The sequence below is a fragment of the Triticum aestivum genome, chromosome 5B (genome assembly GCF_018294505.1).
Source record: "Triticum aestivum cultivar Chinese Spring chromosome 5B, IWGSC CS RefSeq v2.1, whole genome shotgun sequence".
In the NCBI taxonomy this organism is placed as follows: domain Eukaryota; kingdom Viridiplantae; phylum Streptophyta; class Magnoliopsida; order Poales; family Poaceae; genus Triticum; species Triticum aestivum.
The window spans coordinates 655524122-655543457 of NC_057807.1; the positions used below are offsets into that span (position 1 = coordinate 655524122).

At 44.7% G+C, this 19336-nt stretch overlaps 1 protein-coding gene and 1 pseudogene across 1 annotated transcript; one reads left to right on the plus strand and one right to left on the minus strand.

The window, feature by feature from the left end:
- Positions 1 to 1656: 1656 nt before the first annotated feature.
- LOC123113938 (uncharacterized) lies at positions 1657 to 8011 on the plus strand. Its single transcript, XM_044535272.1, has 9 exons — positions 1657 to 1999; positions 2895 to 3049; positions 3307 to 3420; positions 4241 to 4309; positions 4384 to 4461; positions 5383 to 5508; positions 5844 to 6002; positions 7515 to 7595; positions 7699 to 8011. Exons 1-9 carry the CDS (start codon positions 1732 to 1734, stop codon positions 7771 to 7773), a joined length of 1125 nt encoding a protein of 374 aa, XP_044391207.1. The 5' UTR covers positions 1657 to 1731; the 3' UTR covers positions 7774 to 8011.
- A 4628-nt stretch (positions 8012 to 12639) lies between these two features.
- On the minus strand, positions 12640 to 12742 carry LOC123118214 (uncharacterized; annotated as a pseudogene).
- Between the last annotated feature and the right edge of the window lie 6594 nt (positions 12743 to 19336).

Genomic DNA, 19336 nt, shown 5'->3' on the forward strand with positions numbered 1-19336 from the left:
AAAAACATTATTGAAAAAATGCGACACAATTCTGAAAATCTTAAAAATATTAATAGCATGTGAAAAACTGTTGTAATTCTGAACATTTTTTGACAAAAGTTATTTTTTTGAAATCGCAAACAGTTTTTTAAAATGCGAACAGAATTTCTGAATTCCAAATATTTTTTAAAAAACACAAAATGAATTGAATTCGTGCTAAAAACATATAACAGGAACATTTTTTTAACTTCTGAACAATTTTAGAAATGTGCGAACATTTTTTAACCTTCACAAATTCTTATAGTGGGCCGGCCCAAATTCTTGTCCGTGAGAGTAGCCGGTTATCCCGGTCCGGATTGTAGTGTTTCCGGTGTTCCAAACAGTTCTAGGGTCTAAAATAGACCGGGATTACAAGTTCAGAGTGCCAATTTTCGGGATTTAAAGTTGAGGGTTTGATTCAGCTTTTGTCTATGACTTCAAGGTTTATTTTGGACTTTTTCCCCACTTAGCTGGTTCGTGCACGGTGAAAAAGAGACGGGAGGAAAACTGGGACATGTCATGCCATGGGTACCCAACAGCCGGAACACACATATCGCTTTTGGCAAAACCTTCTCTAAATGGGGTAGTTCGGATGAAAAGCTACTAAATGGGGTAATTAATGTCACAAATGTCAAAATAGAGGTTAAAACCAGGAATTCACTTTTTTATATGTTATCATTGGTCTGGAGACGGTCATTCTGAAGTACAAAAGAAACCGAAATAGGGACTTAACCATGTAAAACAAAACAATTTTGCAGCTCCTCCGTTGCCTGATATTTCAAATCGTGTTAGTCGATTTTGGGCGAAGCACCGAGACCGAAGCGGTGGCGCTGATGAGCCCTCGAATAGGACCGACTAAGAACCAGGGACAATGCATCAGTTGCAGTGGAGGGAAGTATGAGATTTAAAGAATTCTGGCGCGGGAGGATACGGGGAGGTTGTCGACGATTGGATCGTTCGAGGCTTAGAGGAAGGTCGGCGCGGGGGATGGAAGCTCTCATAGGTTGCCAGGTCATTGGGAATGAGATGGAGACCACACACCACAACAGCTCGACGAAATGCTTAGGGTCAAGAAGAAGAGAGACAAATGAGGAGGAAGAACTAATAAGCAAAAAAAAAAACCCACAAATTTTAAATCCAAATTAGAACCTCATGTGCCAGTTTTGATGAAAAACTATGTCATGCCATAGGTGAAACCGCTTCGGATGTGTCGAGGTCAAGAGTTGTCCGGTTTCGAAAGTCGGGGATGAATGTTGACCGGCTTTAAAGTGTAGAGATTAAACCTTGGCGGATTGATGAATTGAGGTACTAGAAGGAGCAAAGGTTTCATTAGATTTCACTACATGGTGTATGTGGCAAGCAAACTGAAAACAAACAACAAAAATGATTCATTAGATTCTAAAAATTGGGTCAAACTTACCAGTTTGACTTAAGACACTAAGACAGACACAAGTCAATGTTTGCAATTTTTTTATATTTTATGAGCTTTTGATTATTTTGGAATGCAGCAATTTTTTTATATTTTATATTTGGAAACGAAGGGAGGATCAAAAGTTTCCATTTTTGCACTCTAAAAAACATTTTTTTTCTTTTATTACTTGGCAAGCAGCACACTAGTCAATGTTTGCAATCTATAGAAAGTCAAACGACTCAAACCAGCCGCCACCGCGGACACCGGAGCGCACAGCGCAAAGCCGGAGTAAAACCCTAGCTATGGCCGCCGCCGCCGCCGCCGGGGCAGCCCCCCTCGTCACCGTGGCGTTCCTCCTCCCCATCCGCCTCCTCTCACTCGCCTTCAGCCTCCGCCTCCCCACCTTCCCACCCGTCGCCCCGGCCCGCCGCTCCGCCGCGGCGCTGCTGACCGTCGCGGCGCTCCTCACCGTCACATGCGCCATGCCCGACGCGGGATCCAGCGCCGCCCCCGACGCCGAAGCCCTCCGGTCGGAGATCAGCGAGCTCAGGCTCAAGCTCGCGCGGTTGGGTGAGTCGCCTCCTCGCTGTCTGTCAGTAATGCTATTTGGCCATTTGGGGGCATTTCAGAATAGCAGGACAGTTTAAAACGTGCTGTCTCTTGCACACATTGTCGCTGTACGCCAACGTGAGAGCCTGAGTTGAGAAAGTAGAAGACATTGACATGGTCACACCACTGAATTTCGTGAATCTCCCAGTTTTGTGATTTTCCAACTGAAGCATTCTAAGACTAGTTACGGTTTTGAGAGACACGACTCCATCTCATCTAGATTTCAAATCCGGAAGCAAGATCGGATGCACTTCTAAATTCTGAATTGTTCCATACTGGTGTCGTATATGTGCAATACGAATTCAAGATTCAGAAAAAGGAAATTTGGCATCTGACTGAGAAGTCAGGGTTCTGTGTGTGAGGGATTTTGAATTAGTTGTAGATTGCCATTGGTATTCAAACTGTATATTCACGCTTCAGGTTCAAGTTCCTGGGAAGTCTTGCAGCACGTAGGTTTTTTCATGAATCTTGAACGATTCCTGTGGTCAAAGCAGAGATGCTTCTTTTACTTTCAACTTATAGTTGTGATTGTTAAATATTTCACAATTAAATTGATTATGATTTATGTTGGGCAAACAAAAATCAACCTCGTTTTTAGTCATTGACCCTCTGAGTCAAACCCCCTGGCAGGTTGATATATCATATCATAACTCTACAGTGAGTGATTTACAAATTATGCATCTTTTGACTATTTAATTTCTAATTTATATTTGAGAGAGCCTCCAAGTTGTACTAAAGAAGATAATTTATTTGCACCTGAAGCTCTTTGCTACTAATTGATCCAATAGTCTTTGTACAGTTTCACTGATTAATGTATAGAACTCAGAATCTTTACAAAATATATTTGTATCTCCAGAATCTATTTTGGAGGAAAACACAAAAACTTCGAGGAGTAAAGCCTACACTTTGGAGGAGGGAAACAAACCCACCGAGGCAATGGAAACTGACAACCAGCTTTTAAGGAATGAAGAATCTTACTCTGAAAGCAACATATATATAATGGAGGATGAGGTACCTCTCTCGCTCTCTCTACAAAGGCCCGGGTTTAAAAATTGATGGGAACTAGGAGAGGTGTCTGTTCCCACAGGGAGAAGGTTGCTACAGTAAATCTTTGTGCATCTGTTCCGCCTTCCATTTTAAAAATCTGCCAACATCATATACACATGTTCAGCATAATGTTTTATACTAATAAAATATATAAGAAGGCAGTTGCACTGAACTTATGTGGGAAAATTCTTCATTCAGCTCATGGCTTGTATGCTCTACAGGCGCAAATCCTGCAGCAGGAGGTCAGAAAGATAAACAACATTGCATACACCATAGAATCACTGGCAATTGATGCTGAGAAAAGGGTAGAGTTCCTGAGTTCAGAAGTCAAAAAGGTATGCCCTGACTGATGTTCTTTTGTTGACCACTTTTAGTTTATATTTTGCCACTTTCTGGAGCAATGCTTTCTAAGCAAACTGGAGTGTTAATTTGTAGCTGTAAGAAGATGCTATGTCTTATAATGAACAGAGAGCTACTTGGATAACTACAGAACTTGTTTTTGGATGACCATGTTGTGTGCCTTTTCATATTGTTAAATAGGAGATTGAAAACTATAATGGGCATTTACGTGGAAAATTTGCATGCAAACAATGGCCCCTTCCTACCCTGCATCGCTACAATCTGTTGCCTCTTCCTTGACCATTTCAATAATCAGCACTGTCGCTTTGTATTTGTTTCGGGAAAATGCATGCACTGTTTGTCCTTCTAATGTTACCAGCAGTCTATGACCGCCACTCCCACAGCTCATATTCTCCTGGAGCAGTTATGCTCAGAGGCAGTGAGAGAAATGTGAAAATGATCTTTGTCAGTTAGATGATCGTGATTATTACTAGAAGGGCAAAAACAAGTGTGGTTGGGTTGATCTACCTTCTACAGTATGAGTTCCAGACTTATTTGATGAACTGATATACTCCCTCCGTCCGAAAATACTTGTCGGAGGAATGGATGTATCTAGACGCAATTTAGTTCTAAATACATTCATTTTCATCCATTTCTCCGACAAGTATTTCCGGACGGAGGGAGTACATTGTAATGGAATACATTTATCCACATGATCGATCACCTCATTTTTTATGTATGGTACTAGAGTCTAGACTTGTATAAATCATGGAAGTGAATTTGACAATGTTTTGTTTTTGTTATGTTTTGAATCAGATCGAGAGTATAATTACAGAGCAATGGATCCAGATAAGGCAATTTGAACAAGCATTTGTGGTAACAAAGGTATTCATGATTTGTTTTTTCTCCTGCCATACATGTTTTGTAAAACTGTTCATTCTTGAGTGAAATGAATGCAGATGATGACTTCGAAAGTTCATAAAAGGAGGTTCTCTGAGGGTGCCTACAAGTGGTCTGGAAAGGACATACTTCTGAAGGTACTTCTGCAGTTTGTATAAAATAGTATTATTATCACACACTATTGCCTCCATTTGTGCTCAGCAGCTGCTGAGCTCAACTCCAATCTATATGTATTGTAGTAGTATACTATGTTTACTTTGCTGAATTTCATGCTTTTGTTGCAATATTTTCTTGAATCTTGTTACATGTTTTGATACTTTAAAGTGTGAACCAATCTTCTTTGAAGAGTAAATTGTGAAAAGAATGCATGTATTTTGTTGAATGTTGTCAAGTGTTTCAAAAAACACGGTGAGCACAAACGATGGATTCACCACCAAACAGAACACTAGAGTACAGGGCCACAAGGGACACCAAGCCTTGCGACCACCAGAGTAAACAAACAGAAGACCGGGGATACTGGCAAGCACCATGATTAAGAACACCCTCGCGTTGCTGAGACGACTGCACACGCTCAGCACGACTAGACACACTCACCGAGTAGGCCAGATCTAGCATGACCCACACAGGCCACAGCGATGGTGACTGAGGCCTCAACAGGCTCGAGGAGGAGCACAATGCCCAATGATCCCCACAACCAAAACAGCACCGCCACCCCCAGAGAGAAGTCAGGTCCACCTTGGGAGGGACGGAGACCTGATCCATTCTAGCCAAGATGGCTGCTACAACACACCACCTCCATTGTGCTGTCCAAAACTCCCCAACACATTGTCAGGACCGCTGCTCCAGCTTCCAGTGGACCTGCCTACACCGCCTTCCGGAGCTGCTGCCCCAAAACCCACAAATTGCGTCCAATAGTTCATGATATGCTGTAAATAGCATTGAATAGGTCAAAGAAGAAAAGATGCACTGAGAATATGTATCATATGTACTGATATATAGAAAAGACATTGTTTCCATTCTAATTTCTCTCTGCTGTTTTTTGACGTTTCATTGTGCAGTATGTCAGGAATGTTGATCTACATGGCATGTTTCTTGCGGGGGTATCGCACACAAGGACCTGTGTTTCTCATACTTACAAACACTGCAAGAGTTTCATACAAGTAATGAAGAGATGCTACCATAAGGTGCCTAGTTGACTAATTTGTCATCTTTGTGAAACTATATATGTGCTCGCTGAATATTTATCCATGTGCTTTGTTAATATTAATAAGCATGACGTACAAAATTCATGTGCTCACCTGTGTGCATCGAAGATAGACAACATACCTCTAAGATAAAACATATTAAATTGTTGGATAACCTTGAGCATCAGGGTATGCACTCGTAAAGTTTGTTTTTTTAACTCATGTAGTTACATAACACTTGCTGTTACCACTCTAATAGTACTGCAGGGCCAGTAACTAGTTCTTCCAAAATAGTTGTGTGCCATTGCTTTTGAAATATGTTTATGTTTTTCTAGGCTTCCAAGTTCCACAAAGCGATACAGTACCAGTGCTCTCCTGATGTTGATGTGCCTAATGCCTTCTTCTTGGGTGGATCCATCTCAAGATCGTGCATTTCTCTTCCTTATAAGCAATTCAAGATATCCATTTCATCAGCACAACAAATTCACTATAAGGTGCCATTTTTTTACTCTTTAAAAGCGATCACTGTATGGTTGTGCTTTTCTTTACCTGAGTTCTATATATTTGCCTTTATATGTTTAGCTAACTTTTATCGGCCTGTTCTAATTATATTTCTTATTTCAAATCTTGGATGACCATATTTTTGCTAATAGAATAGTGGTTTCATCTTTTGGTTGCCTGTGCTCTACCAATAAAAGAACAGCAATGAACCATTCAGCTGCCCAGCTTATGCTACTCTACTGTGTTCACATTCTATAGACCTTGAGCCACCTACAATATCCTTTCTGTTTCGCATGGTTCTGCATTGATATTTCACCATAAATCATAGCCGTGTTTCATAGTTTGTTATCTTTATGCCCTGGTTATTTATTATCAGTTGTGGAAGGACTTAAACGACTGAAGATAAAGCTTGTGGCCTTGCTCCTCCTTATTTCCACAGTGGTGGCATGGTAGGCAACCAATAAAGCGGTGCCGAGATCCGGAGTGGCTCCTCCCTGCTCTCCTCTCTGGGTCTCTGAAGATGGAGTTGAAGCGGACATGTTCCAGGGAGGAATAGGAAGAGATCCCTTCAGATCTTCATACTTCTCTGAGGCATATCTGGTGTCCCCCTGATACTGCTCCCTCACCTTCTTTCCCTTGCTCCGGTCTCCTCTTCGTCCTCTCCTAGTGGCACCAGGGTGGTGCTGGATTTGTAGTGGTGAATCAGGCCTCTTTGGATCTACTGCATGGTTTCGATTCCTCTGTATGGCACCAGTTTCCCGTTCTTGCACTGGCGATATTTTCCTTGCGCTTCTTCCGCGTTGGTGTGAAGGGGGTCTTAGTTGGCAAACATAGTGTGCAGTGGCCGCCGCCGCCCATCTCAACCTCCTTCGTTGGCCTACTTGGTGGCCTCTGGGCTTGGCCTTTCTTTCTGTGTTGTGTCTTCCGGTGATGCATCGGCTTCCACAGGACGACCACTGCCCATTTCAGCGGCTCTTCTTTCCAGTACATGAGGATCTCCTGCATGTTGGCATCAGCGAGCTTTTATCCCTTCTGTTCAGGAAGATGACAAGGCATTCGTCCATCAGCAGGTTCAGGCTGGCCTGAATCTCATCTCCAGCGAGAGGCGGCATGTCCAGCCAAAAGAAATATATTTGGCAAACGCAAAGGGGATTGTAATTGTTCTTTTGATAATATAGGGCATGACTTCTTCTTTCAGGGACAGAACATCATAACCTGGGGAAGTATCAAGCATTCCCACCTGAAAATGTAGATACTAACATGATTTTAGTGTTATGAATGGTGGCCTCGTCATTGTGTAGAAATTGTACTTACAGTGGTAATTTAGTTTGTCTACTATCGACTTTGAAAGGAATACATCTGGAATATGTTTTGCCTCCAGTTCATCGGTTGTAGTTCTAGAACTGTATGTAGGTTACGAGCTAGACATTCGTGTTGTGCACTTGACTTGCTACAATATGATATGGAAACACTCACTCGTTATATATTTACCATTACATTTGTAGGTCCAAGTGTATCTCCAAGATGCAATGAGATCCAACATATACAGCAGAGGTATAGCAAGTGAGCCGGTCACATTCTGCTTGGTGAGTAGTAGTAGTAGTAGTAGTAGTAGTATTTTTCATCCACTCTGGTTGGTGTTATCAGTTTTATTGTGGACCGTCACAAGAGTCCTTGATCAACCTGCAGGCGTATCTCGTCGTCATATCTCCGTTGTGGGCCGTGTGGTTCCTTTTCTCATCGCGATTTGGATCATCGATATGATGATCGCTGGAGCTGCACGTTGGACGAGTATAGAGGAGTTGGGATGATCAGAGCGTGAAATATAGGCTCTATTCTTTTTGTCTACCTTGCAATTTTGACCAAACTGTTAAATTTGGGGTCATTGATCATCGCTCTTGTACAGTTAATGTATGGCCCGCGTTGAGGTATGTACTCGTGGCATCTTAAAGTACAATCGATACGAAGTAAACAAAACGAAGCTTGTCTCGGAAGATGTGCACATACAAACATGGCAATATTTAGAAGATATGTACTCCCTCTGTTCCAAAATAGATGACTCAATTTCGTACTAAATTTAGTACAAAGGTAGTACAAACTCGGGTCATCTATTTTGGAACGGAGGGAGTAGTTTTCTTTTTTGAAATGCTAGAAGATGTGTAGTTTATATGTGCATTTGTGCACTATCCTCTAGTTCACTGTCTCAGATAGTAGTGAAAAAACCTGAAGCAACACTCACACGACATGGGTCAAGCATGCCATAAGTTTACCAAGGATTGATTTAAAAAATCTGGAGCCCCCATGTCGCTCATGCGGGGGGCGACCAGGCTAATCGCCGCCGCCAGCCTTCCCATCCTCCCCTCGCTGCTGCTAGAGAGAACCGGAGGCCAAGCCCTCGAGGCTCCCAAGGATGGCGTCGGTGGGGCCTTCATCCTTCCTCTGACAGCAGTGCGACCATGGGCTTTCGGCGGAGGCGTGGCTGTGAGGCATTTGCGTGAGGCATGGTATCATAGCGGGTGCGGTGCTGGCGTCGTTCTGGCAACTGGTGTGCTTCTGATCTAGCAGTGGCTGTGCGGACGCGCATCGGCGATGGTGATCTGCCTTTCGTGCTCTAGATCCGGCCATGTCATCCCATGGGTCGATGGGCATGGGCAAAGCTTTTTTTGGCAAGGTGGCAGACACCGGTGGTGTGCTATGCCGTTGGTGTTGGTCCTTGTGGTGACCACTTCGGCTTGTGGCGGCGGCCTCACTTTGGATTGCGCTGGCCATCTTAAGGTCTTTGTAAGGGTTCCTCCATTCAGATCCAATGGTTGTTTTCGGCGATGAGATGCAATCTACGAACAATGGCTTGACGCCGAGGGTATAGTTGTGCAGCGGTGGCGGTCTAAAATCGCATGTAGCTACTGGGATAGTGGAAAAGTGGTGGCAACAACATTTAACTGAACTTTGATGTGGTGCTCTCGAGCACCTCGTCTCGAGCTCAGGGTGAAAGCCTTAGTCTGCGCCAACCTGTTATAACCTGGCAATGGCGATGTTTTTGCGTGTTTGAAATTGATTGCTCGATGATTTCGGAGCTCTTGTGAAAACCTAAATCTGGTCTCGGGTTGGATAGTGACGGTGACGTTTGAGTGCCGCTCCATTCCTGAAGGCGTTGTTATCGAAGAACATCGTATCTTGTGGTGCCATGGACATGGTTGCGAATAAGGTCATGTTGTATTTCCGTGGTTTGATCATTTTTTTCGCTATGCAACTTTGATCTTTATAACTTTCTATTTCTGCGTATTTTTGTAGTGTGTTTATTCTTGGTTGTGTCTTACTAGCAATCGGTGTGCTTTGGTTTGATCCTCTCGGTGCTATCATTGATAAAATTCACCCTGTTGAAAATAAGTTTCAAGGACCAAAGAGAAACGAATTAGGTAAAATTACAGTTCCAGGCCATGTTTGGAAATTTTTTATTAATCACTTTTTGGATGAGTGAGATAAAGGCATGCTAGCATTTTTTTTGTTTTTGCGGGAAGCATTTGGGTGATGTGGATGTGGATGTGGATGAGCGAAATGTGACGGCAGACTTGATGTAACTATGGCGGATCCAAATTTACATGCAGCACAGCTAATCCGGCGAATGAGCGAAATCTAACATACAGTCGGACCCAAAATTCATAATTAATGAGTCTTCCCCGCCAGTTCGGTTTGTGTCACCCTGCAGCTTAGTTCCTAAGCTTCCTTCCCTTCCCACTCCGACGCCGAGGCGAGCTCGCTCTGCCTCCCTCCCGCGGCCCGCCACCGCCTCATGCTGGCTTGATATATAGCATAGCGCCTCCCATCTTCTCATCGTAATCTCCTCCTCGCCGATCAACTCCTCCTCCGCAACCACCCACCACCAAAGAGGCAAAGACCAAGCCATGCCAGCTCTCATGGCGAAGCGCTCTTCCTCGGAGCGCTGCGCGATCCGCCGCGAGCTCCACCGGCGCAGGAAGCTCGCCGCCGCGCCCAGTGGAGGGATCGCCAACAAGTCGTCTGCTGCCGCGTCGATCCAGAAGAAGCCGTCCGCGGACGAGCCAGCCGGACCGGCGACCACGAAGCCGTCGTCCATGACCATGCCGATGCCGCGCCCGCGAGCCGGAGTCGCGACCTCGCCTGCGTCGATCCTGCAGCACGCGCCAGCGGCAGTGGCCAGCAAGAAGCAGATTGCAGCCGTGGCCAAGGAGATCGCCGCCTGTGTGCCGCCGGGACAGGCTGCCAAGAGGTGCACCGCCCCGCCGCGCCGATCCGCTCTCATCCCGGCCGCGTCCAAGATGAAAGTTTCCGCCGGAGTTCCCAGGAAATCCGCTGCCCCGCCACCACCATCCCGATCCTTGGAGCTATCCGCGAAGATGCCATCCGCAGCGGCCCTGCCGCGCTCTCCGTCGATCCGGGTGAAGAAGGGCATGACTGTGAAGGTGCGCACGCGCGCCGGGGTCCTGCCAACGGGGCACTGCCTCGTGCTCTGGCTCGCCGCCCGCGTCGTCTCCGCCTCAGCGGACGACGATGGCTTCCTCGACGTGATCTACAACGGCAACTTCCCCCGCGAGGATCCCTCCCGAACCGTGCGCGTCGCCATGCACGACGTCAGGAGCATGCCCGCCATGGCCGAGAGTTAGAGCCGGATGGATGGCCAACTACGAGGAGTACGTACAAAGCTTATCATCAATTCAGAGTTTCAGTCTGCATCTGCACGATGGATGCTTTTCGGCCACAGAAGCTTCGACGATCTATGAAGAGTGTAGTCTTCCCTAGGGAGTAATATTGTAGCCCATTTGTTAGCTGACAATGTCGAGGGATCCTAGACTTGTATCCGCACAGGAGATCCCCCAGACTTTGCTGTCTGTTAGATGATGTAACTATTTTTGGAGTGAAGTGCATCAAAGGTCCTCAAACTATTTAAAAGGTGTTACGTAGGTCCTCGAACTATGAAAAGGGTCATTCAGGTCCTCAAAGTGCAATATGCGTGTCATCCAAGTCCTCGAACTATTTTAGAGGTGTCATGTAGGTCCTTAAACTATTTCAAATGTGTCACATACGTACACACTTATTGCACTTCAAGAATTTTTAAGGACCTAGATGACACTTTTCATAATTCGAAGACCTATGTGACACCTTCAAAATAGTTCGAGGACCTAGGGTGCACTTTACTCCTATTTTTGAGAATCAATAAAGTTGCCATAATGCTTCTCTCTCAACAAAGGAGATTCTAGTGTCATTTAGTACAATTTTAGACGTGTGGTACGTAGTGGCGGGGTTTCCACCCAATGTCAGAGAATGCTATTAATTAAGGATTAGCTCCTCAATTTTACACAAGGTTTATGATGTGCTACCTTTTGCACAAATGAAAAGTTTGTGCTTACATATGCCCGTAAATATTACTCCCTCCGTCCGAAAATACTTGTTGGAGAAATTGATAAAAATGGATGTATCAGAACTAAAATACGTCTAGATACATCCATTTCTCCGACAAGTATTTCCGGACGGAGGGAGTACCTACAAATATCATGTAAGCATCATCCCCATGTGCATGCTGGGCTCTAACAGGGTCAGTGTAACAATAGCTTCTTTTCAGTGTTTAAGTAGCATGAAGAACTTGTTCCATTGATCCAAGCCTTTCAAAGTTAGACAAAACAGTAGAGCAGCGGCGAATAAGCTGCAATGATTTCAGGGCGGTAGCTTAGTGTTTGTTTAATTCAAACAATGTTGTTCTGGAGACAGTATGTAAATGGAAGTCGAGAACTTTTTGGTGACATCTCCTCGCATTTTCCATCAAAATAAATTGTCAGGCATATACCAAACATACCCTCCGTTCCTAAATATTCGTTTTTTTTTAGAGATATCAAATGGACTACCACATACAGATGTATATAGACATATTTTAGAGTGTAGATTCACTCATTTTGCTCCGTATGTAGTCACTTGTTGAAATCTCTAGAAAGACAAAAATTTAGAAACGGAGGGAATAGCTTACATAATTTGATAGAAACAGAGCTTCTTGATCAAAAGTAATTTACAAGGCATGGCTTTGACGGTACAAGGACATTATTTTGGGCAAAAATTCCTCAAATATCTCCGAAACAAAATGATCAGGACACCAGATAACATGATAACTTAATCTAAATAAACTGGCCAGACATAAATATTTCGAGAACGGTAATATCTCTCAAAACAGGATAAATGATTTGATCAACACTTCAAGTTTGTGTGTCTTCCATTCCTCTTAGCTCCCGCGCGCGTCAAATCTGGACAAGTAAAAGAATGAAAAACCTTTGTCTTGTGCCTCCCACCTGTGTTTAAGATTTGAAAGGGAATCTCATTTTTCGCATATGAATATACGCAATAGTTGAAAGGGCTTTCAGAGAAATAAACAGCTTGTTTGTTCTACAATCTCTTTCACAAGCAGCAAGAAATAAGTAGCACATGAAAACATGAAAGGACAATTGTGTTTCTATCTCACAGTCTATACTGCAATAAAAAAGAGACTTGTGCATCAATGCATATCCACTATCGGCCAAAATTGTGGCCATCTAAAAAAATGAAGGGAAACAACACCCAAGAAAATGGAAGTAGCAGCAGACCAGGATCATTAGATCAATGATAAACAAGAGCTCCCTCAGAGGGTTGCTAATCTGCTCGTGGAAGGGACAACAAAGCAGGTTTCTTCTCATACAAGAGGTGTCACCTGAAGTAAGCAATGCTCATCATGGCCACACCACCTTACTAACAACACTAGCTACACACTCAAGAAATCCAAGCAAAGATGAGCATTGCTTACATTTAGATGAAAGGATCGAAGAAGCATTCAAGAAATGAAATGATCCAAGTGTTCATTTTACAAACATAAATAGTCTTTGGTTTTTTTTTAGAAAAGGGGGGGGGGGGGGGGGCACCCCGGCCTCTGCATCAGCATGATGCATACGGCCTCAATAATTAAAAAATAGGTATAACAAGGTCTCAAAGTCTGGAAAAGTAAAAAAAGGCGAGCTCACAAAGAGCCTCAACGCCAAGGACAATAAGCCACAAAGCCACAACCGGCTGGCAAAATAAGGATAGGAAAACTAATCGCCTATTCTATTATATGACCGCCATCCAAACCGGTTGAAGATATCCCGCGCTACCATCTCCCATCGGACAGATCCAGTAACCAAATGCTCCCTGGACTCCGTCGGAGTGAGTAAGGACCACAAACGGATCGACGCCGTAGCTCGGAACAAAACCTGCAAAAAGTGAATAGTAGTTGATCTGTTAAAAACCAAATCATTCCTGCAGTTCCAAATTGCCCATAACAATGCACATACTCCTACACGAATGTGACTAGCTGTACTGGACTCTATCCCAGCAAGCCAAGCTCCAAACAACGAACCAACCGAATTCGGAGGAGTAATGTTAAAGGCAATTTGCACAGTATGCCATAAGACTCTCGCCAATGGGCATTCAAAGAAGAGGTGCTTAATTGTCTCGTCCCGATCACAGAAGCTACACCTAGTAGGTCCTGTCCAGTTGCGCCTAACCAAATTGTCCTTTGTTAAAATTACTTGTTTATGTACAAACCACATAAACACTTTAATCTTCAAAGGAACTTTAACTTTCCAAACATGCTTGGAACTAGGAATGACACTAGAGTTAATGACATCGATATACATCGACTTAACCATGAACGCTCCAGACCTAGTAAGTTTCCAACACAACTGACCGGGCTGATGAGCTAACTGAACCTCCATCAGTCTAGTCACCAAATGAAGCCAAGCTTCTCACCTAGCACCAACAAGCACTCTTCGAAACTGGATATTAAGGGGAATGGCCTGCATAATCTTGCAACTAGCGCATCACGTCGTTGAACAATACGATATAGGGACGGGTACTGGAGCGCCAATGGCGTATCACCAAGCCAAGTATCCTCCCAGAAACGGGTATTGTTGCCATTACCGACAATATACTTTGTTCTATTGAAGAAGGCTGCCTTAACTCTCATCAGCCCCTTCCAAAACAGCGAGTCAGTTGGTCTCACTGTCACCTGAGACAAAGTCTTGGACTGCAGATACTTGTTACGAAGAATCTGTGCCCAGGTTGCGTCGGTCTCAACAGATAACTTATATAGCCACTTACTTAGAAGGCATCTATTCTTGACCTCAAGATTCTCAAAGCCCAGACCCCCTTGGTCCTTTGGATGACATATGACATCCCATTTGGCGAGTCGGTACTTTCTTTTTAAATCATCACTCTGCCAAAAAAATCTTGATCGGTAAAAGTCCAGCCTTTTCCCGACCCCAACTGGAACTTGGAAAAAAGATAGTAGGAACATCGGCATACTCGTGAGCACCGAATTGATAAGAATCAGCCGACCTTCATACGACATGAGTTTGCCCTTCCAGCAACTAAGTTTTTTCTCAAACCGATCTTCGATGCATTTCCACTCTCTATTTGTTAGCTTACGATAATGAATAGGTATACCTAGGTAAGTAAAAGGTAAAGCCCCTAATTCACATCCAAACAATTGTTTATAAGCCTCTTGCTCCTCCTTGGCTCTACCAAAGAAGGACAACTCATTTTTGTGAAAGTTGATCTTTAATCCGGTCAATTGTTCAAATAAGCATAACACCAGCTTCATATTTCTCGCTTTTACCAAGTCATGCTCCATAAATATAATTGTATCATCAGCGTACTGCAAAATGGATAAACCCCCATCAACCAGATGAGGCACCAAGCTACCCACCTGATCGGCCTCCTTTGCCCTTCCTATGAGAATTGCCAACATATCCACCACAATGTTGAACAAAATAGGAGACATTGGATCACCTTGCCTCAGGCCTTTGTGTCTCTAGAAATAATGACCTATATCATCATTCACTTTAATTCCAACACTCTCTTTTTGCGTGAAGGATTCTACCTGGCGTCGCCAAGCTTCATCAAATCCCTTCATACGTAAGGCCTGCTGAAGGAAGGGCCATTTTACTTTGTCGTACACTTTCTCGAAATCCACTTTGAAAATAACCCCGTCCAGTTTTTTCGTGTGGATCTCATGGAGCATTTCATGAAGGACTACAACCCCTTCAAGGATGTTCCTGTTCGGCATGAAAGCAGATTGGGTAGGCTGCACCACAGCATGCGTGATCTGTGTAAGCCTATTAGTCCCGACCTTGGTAAAGATTTTGAAGCTAACATTCAGAAGACAGATAGGCTTGAATTGCTCAATTCTCACCGCCTCTATTTTTTTAGGGAGAAGAGTGATCGTACCAAAATTCAGCTGAAAAAGCTGTAGTTGCCCAAAGAAAAGATCAGCAAACAGAGGCAACAGATCTCCCTTAATAATATGCCAACACTTTTTATAAAACTCCGCTGGAAAACCATCGGGACCCGGCGCCTTGTTATTTTTCATTTGCGATATGGCCTCGAACACCTCTTTCTCAGTAAAAGGAGCCACCAGAATATCATTCTCCACCGCAGTGAGCTGAGGAACATCCTCCACCCTAGACTCATCCAAAGACACACAGTTATCCTCTGGAGGACCAAACAACTGCTTGTAATACTCAGTAATATATAGCTTAAGGTTCTCGTGTCCAACAATAGTGCCTTCATCTCGCTCAAGCTGAAAGATCCTCTTCTTTCTATATTTACCATTAGCTATCATGTGAAAGAATTGAGTGTTCGCATCCCCTTGGATTACTGTAACGCCCCGGATTCGATGCGCCAGGTCTCTGCCAGTTATTCGCCGTTGTTGCCATGTTATTTGCTTGCGTGTTGCATTTTATCATGTCATCATGTGCATTGCATTGCATACGTGTTCGTCTCATGCATCCGAGCTTTTTCCCCGTTGTCCGTTTTGCGATCCGGCACTCCTATGCCCTCCGGCGTTCCCTTTTCGTCTCTTGTTGTGAGCGGGTGTTAAACTTTCTCGGAATGGCCCGAGGCTTGCCAAGTGACCTTGGTATAGCACCGGTAGAACGCCTGTCAAGTTTCGTGCCATTTGGAGGTCGTTTGGTACTCCAACGGTTAACCGGGTAACCGTAAAGCCCCTCTCTCTTTGCAGCCCAACACCCTTCCAAAGTGGCCCAAAACCCATCTAAGTTCCCTCCATGCTCTCGGTCGTTCGATCACGATCGTGTGGGCGAAAACCGTGCTCCATTTGGACTCTCCTAGCTCCCAAAAATCTATAAATAGCCCCTCCCCCGAAATTTCGCAGTCCAAACCCCCGAAACCCTAGCCTTCTTCCACGACGCGCCGCCGGACACGTCCGGTCCGGCCGGACACATCCGCCCTGCACCCCCTCGCCCAATCTCTGTCTGCCACGTCGCCTCCGCGCCGCCAGCCCCGCGCCGCCGGCCCGCGGAGCCCATCGCGGGCCCGCGCAAGCCCGCCGGCGCCGCCCGCGCCCGTTGCCCGCCAGCCCCCGTGCGCCGCCCGCGCCCGGCCGGCGAGTCGCCTCCGCCGCCGCCCGGCCGGCCGCCGCCTCCGCTGCCGCGGGCACCGGCGAGGCCCCGCCGTCGCGCCTCGCCCCGCCAGCCTCGTCCGCGCCCCGCGGCCATCTCCCCGCGCCGCCACCTCCTCGCCTCCGCCGTCCCGGCCCCGAGTGCGCCGGCCCCTCGCCGGAGCGCCGCCAGCCGCCATCGTCGTCCGTCTCCCGCCCGGAGCGTGCCCTCGCCGGACGTCGTCGCCCTCCGCCCTGCCGCGTCGTCCCGCGTCCGCTCCGGTCCGGATCCGGCGATATCCGGCCGGAGGGAGCTCTCCCGCGCCTCCCCCGCCGGCCGCCGCCTCGCCGGAGCTCGTCGACCTTGCCAGAGTTCATCGTATCCGGATCGGGACCAGATCCACCAGTCCCCGAACCAAATGCCCTCGTCCCCGTCCTGTACCGCGCCGTCCCGGATCCCTCCGTCCCGGGTTGACTTTTCCCGGAGGTGAAATTCCACCGAGTCCCTGAATCTGTGTAATTTTCATGCCATGTTCGACGCATCATATCTCTGCATCCGTAGCTCCGTTTCGTGCATGTAATATGTCAAATTGTTCGTTTCGAAGAGTACATCATTTCATTCCATTGCATCATATTCATTTGGGGTCATCTAGATGCCTGAATCATCGTTGCAAGAGTGCTTCATAATGTTATCTGATGTCTGTTAACAGAACGAGCTCTTTTGTCATTTTTGCCATGATTGATGTGTGCATCCTATGAGGTTGATGTCTACATGTGTTTTGAACTATGCCATGTCTTCTTTACAGTGGTGCTTGCCATGTATTTTTGTGATCAATGTGGTGACTAGCACAAGCATGCAAACTAGGCATTGTGATATTGCTGATTTCAGTCCCTGTTCTGCTGTTATTTTGATGCCATGTAAACTTGATGCTACAGAGAGATCCATGCATATTTTGAGATACTTCAGTAAGGGTGTTTTGAACATATGGTTATTGTCTATCCATTCATGCCCTTGTTTGCATTTATGGAGTAGTCTAGCATGTCATTTTCGTGCTCTACTTTTGCTTCAAAATGTTTCCTGGCAGATTGTTTACATGTTATTCAACTTTGCCAAGGTTGCTATAATTGATCCTTGCATGCTATGAACTTGTTATTGACTTGGTTTATTTCAAAAACATGTCTTCTTGATGATGCTATACATATCTTATCATGCAATGACTTGTGATGAGTGTATCGAGGTTGTTAAGTAGTGTACTCGTTGTTGCTGTTTTGCTAGGCTGAATCTGTTATTTCGTGATGCTATGTAAACCTGCTTCTACTAATCATTCTATGTATAATATGGAGATGATCACTAAATATGTTTTGATCTACATGTCATCCTCTAACCATTCATGCCCCTGGTTGCATTTATAGCTTGCTGTAGATTGTTCATATCTTGCTCCAAAGTTGCTTCATAATGTTGCTGTCAGCCTGTTAACTTTAAGTTCAGTTGTTACCATGATTGTTGCTAGTGTTCCATGTACCCTATGAACTTGCTCTTGCCATACTTAGCTTCATAAACATGTCTTCTTACTGTTGGTTGCCTTGGCATGCCATGTATTGCTCTGTAGTGAGTTGCACAACCTCATCTACATGCCTTCATAATTCTGTTTCTGCCATGTATGAATCTGTATTATAACTTGCTATGTTTACGTGGGTGCCATCATATTTTCTGATCCTTTTTGGCTTATAGTCAGTAAGGGACTCTTGATCTATGCAATTAGTAGATTCATGCCATGCCTTTGTTTGATATTATAAGTTCCTGTAACATGTTGTTTGATAGCTCTAAACATTGCATCGTGATGTTATTTTCTGCAAAGTCTGAATTATTATAACTTGCAATCTTACCATGTGTGTTTGAGTATGTTCTAGTGATTTCTGGAGATAGCTCAGTGTTCATGTTTTGTAATGCTTTACCTGTACATCATGTCCATGCCTTTTGTTATCATGTTGGGGTGCTGTAGCATGTTATTTTGATGCTTGCAATATGCCTAGTTGCTGTTTTGGACAGCTTGTCCTTTAAACTTGTTTCATGTGTGTGTGTTGAACCGTTGCTCCGTTTTGAGTGTGCTCTATATGAAACTTGCTTGATTTTGCATGTAGTTTCATATTATCATATTGCATCCTTGTTTTGAGGTGTTTGCTTGATGTTTGTATGCATTTTGCATCAATGCCATGTTTATCTTGTTTTGCTCATATCTTTTAGGCCGTAGCTCCGAACTAAATGAACTTTATATGTAACTTGACTAGAATCTCGTGTAGATCATCTTTGTACATCTTAACTTGTTGTTTAACTACTTGAACATAATGTTTGTTCAGATCTGGACCATTTTCGAAATATGCATATGAGGACTTACAGGAATTGTTATATGTTGTTTCCGGCCTCATTTAAACTTGCCTTGATGTGTTGCTCTTATTTGCATCATCTCTTGCCATGAGTAGCTTCATCTAGATTTGTCATGCATCATACTTGTTTGTGCATCATGCCATGTTCATGTGTGGTGTATTTACCTATGTTGTGTGCTTCTTTTCGATAGTTCCTGTTTCGTTGCGATCGTGAGGATTCGTTCATCTACGCTTGGTTCGTCTTCGTGGCTTCGTCTTCTTCATGGACTCGTTCTTCTTCCTTGCGGGATTTCAGGCAAGATGACCGCTACCCTGGATCTCACTATTATCTTTGCTATGCTAGTTGCTTCGTTCTATCGCTTTGCTGCGCTACCTATCACCTGTTTATCAAGCCATCCCAAATTGCCATGAACCTCTAACCTTTGACACCTTTCCTATGCAAACCGTTGTTTGGCTATGTTACCGCTTTTTCTCAGCCCTCTTATAGCGTTGCTAGTTGTAGGTGAAGTTGAA

Excerpts from the sequence above, each read along its gene's own strand:
- LOC123113938 (XM_044535272.1), top strand. The coding sequence starts at position 1,732 with ATGGCCGCCGCCGCCGCCGCCGGGGCAGCCCCCCTCGTCACCGTGGCG. Across the intron at positions 2,000-2,894 it reads GCTCAAGCTCGCGCGGTTGG|AATCTATTTTGGAGGAAAAC; the intron begins GTGAGTCGCCTC and ends TTGTATCTCCAG. Across the intron at positions 3,050-3,306 it reads TATATATAATGGAGGATGAG|GCGCAAATCCTGCAGCAGGA; the intron begins GTACCTCTCTCG and ends TATGCTCTACAG.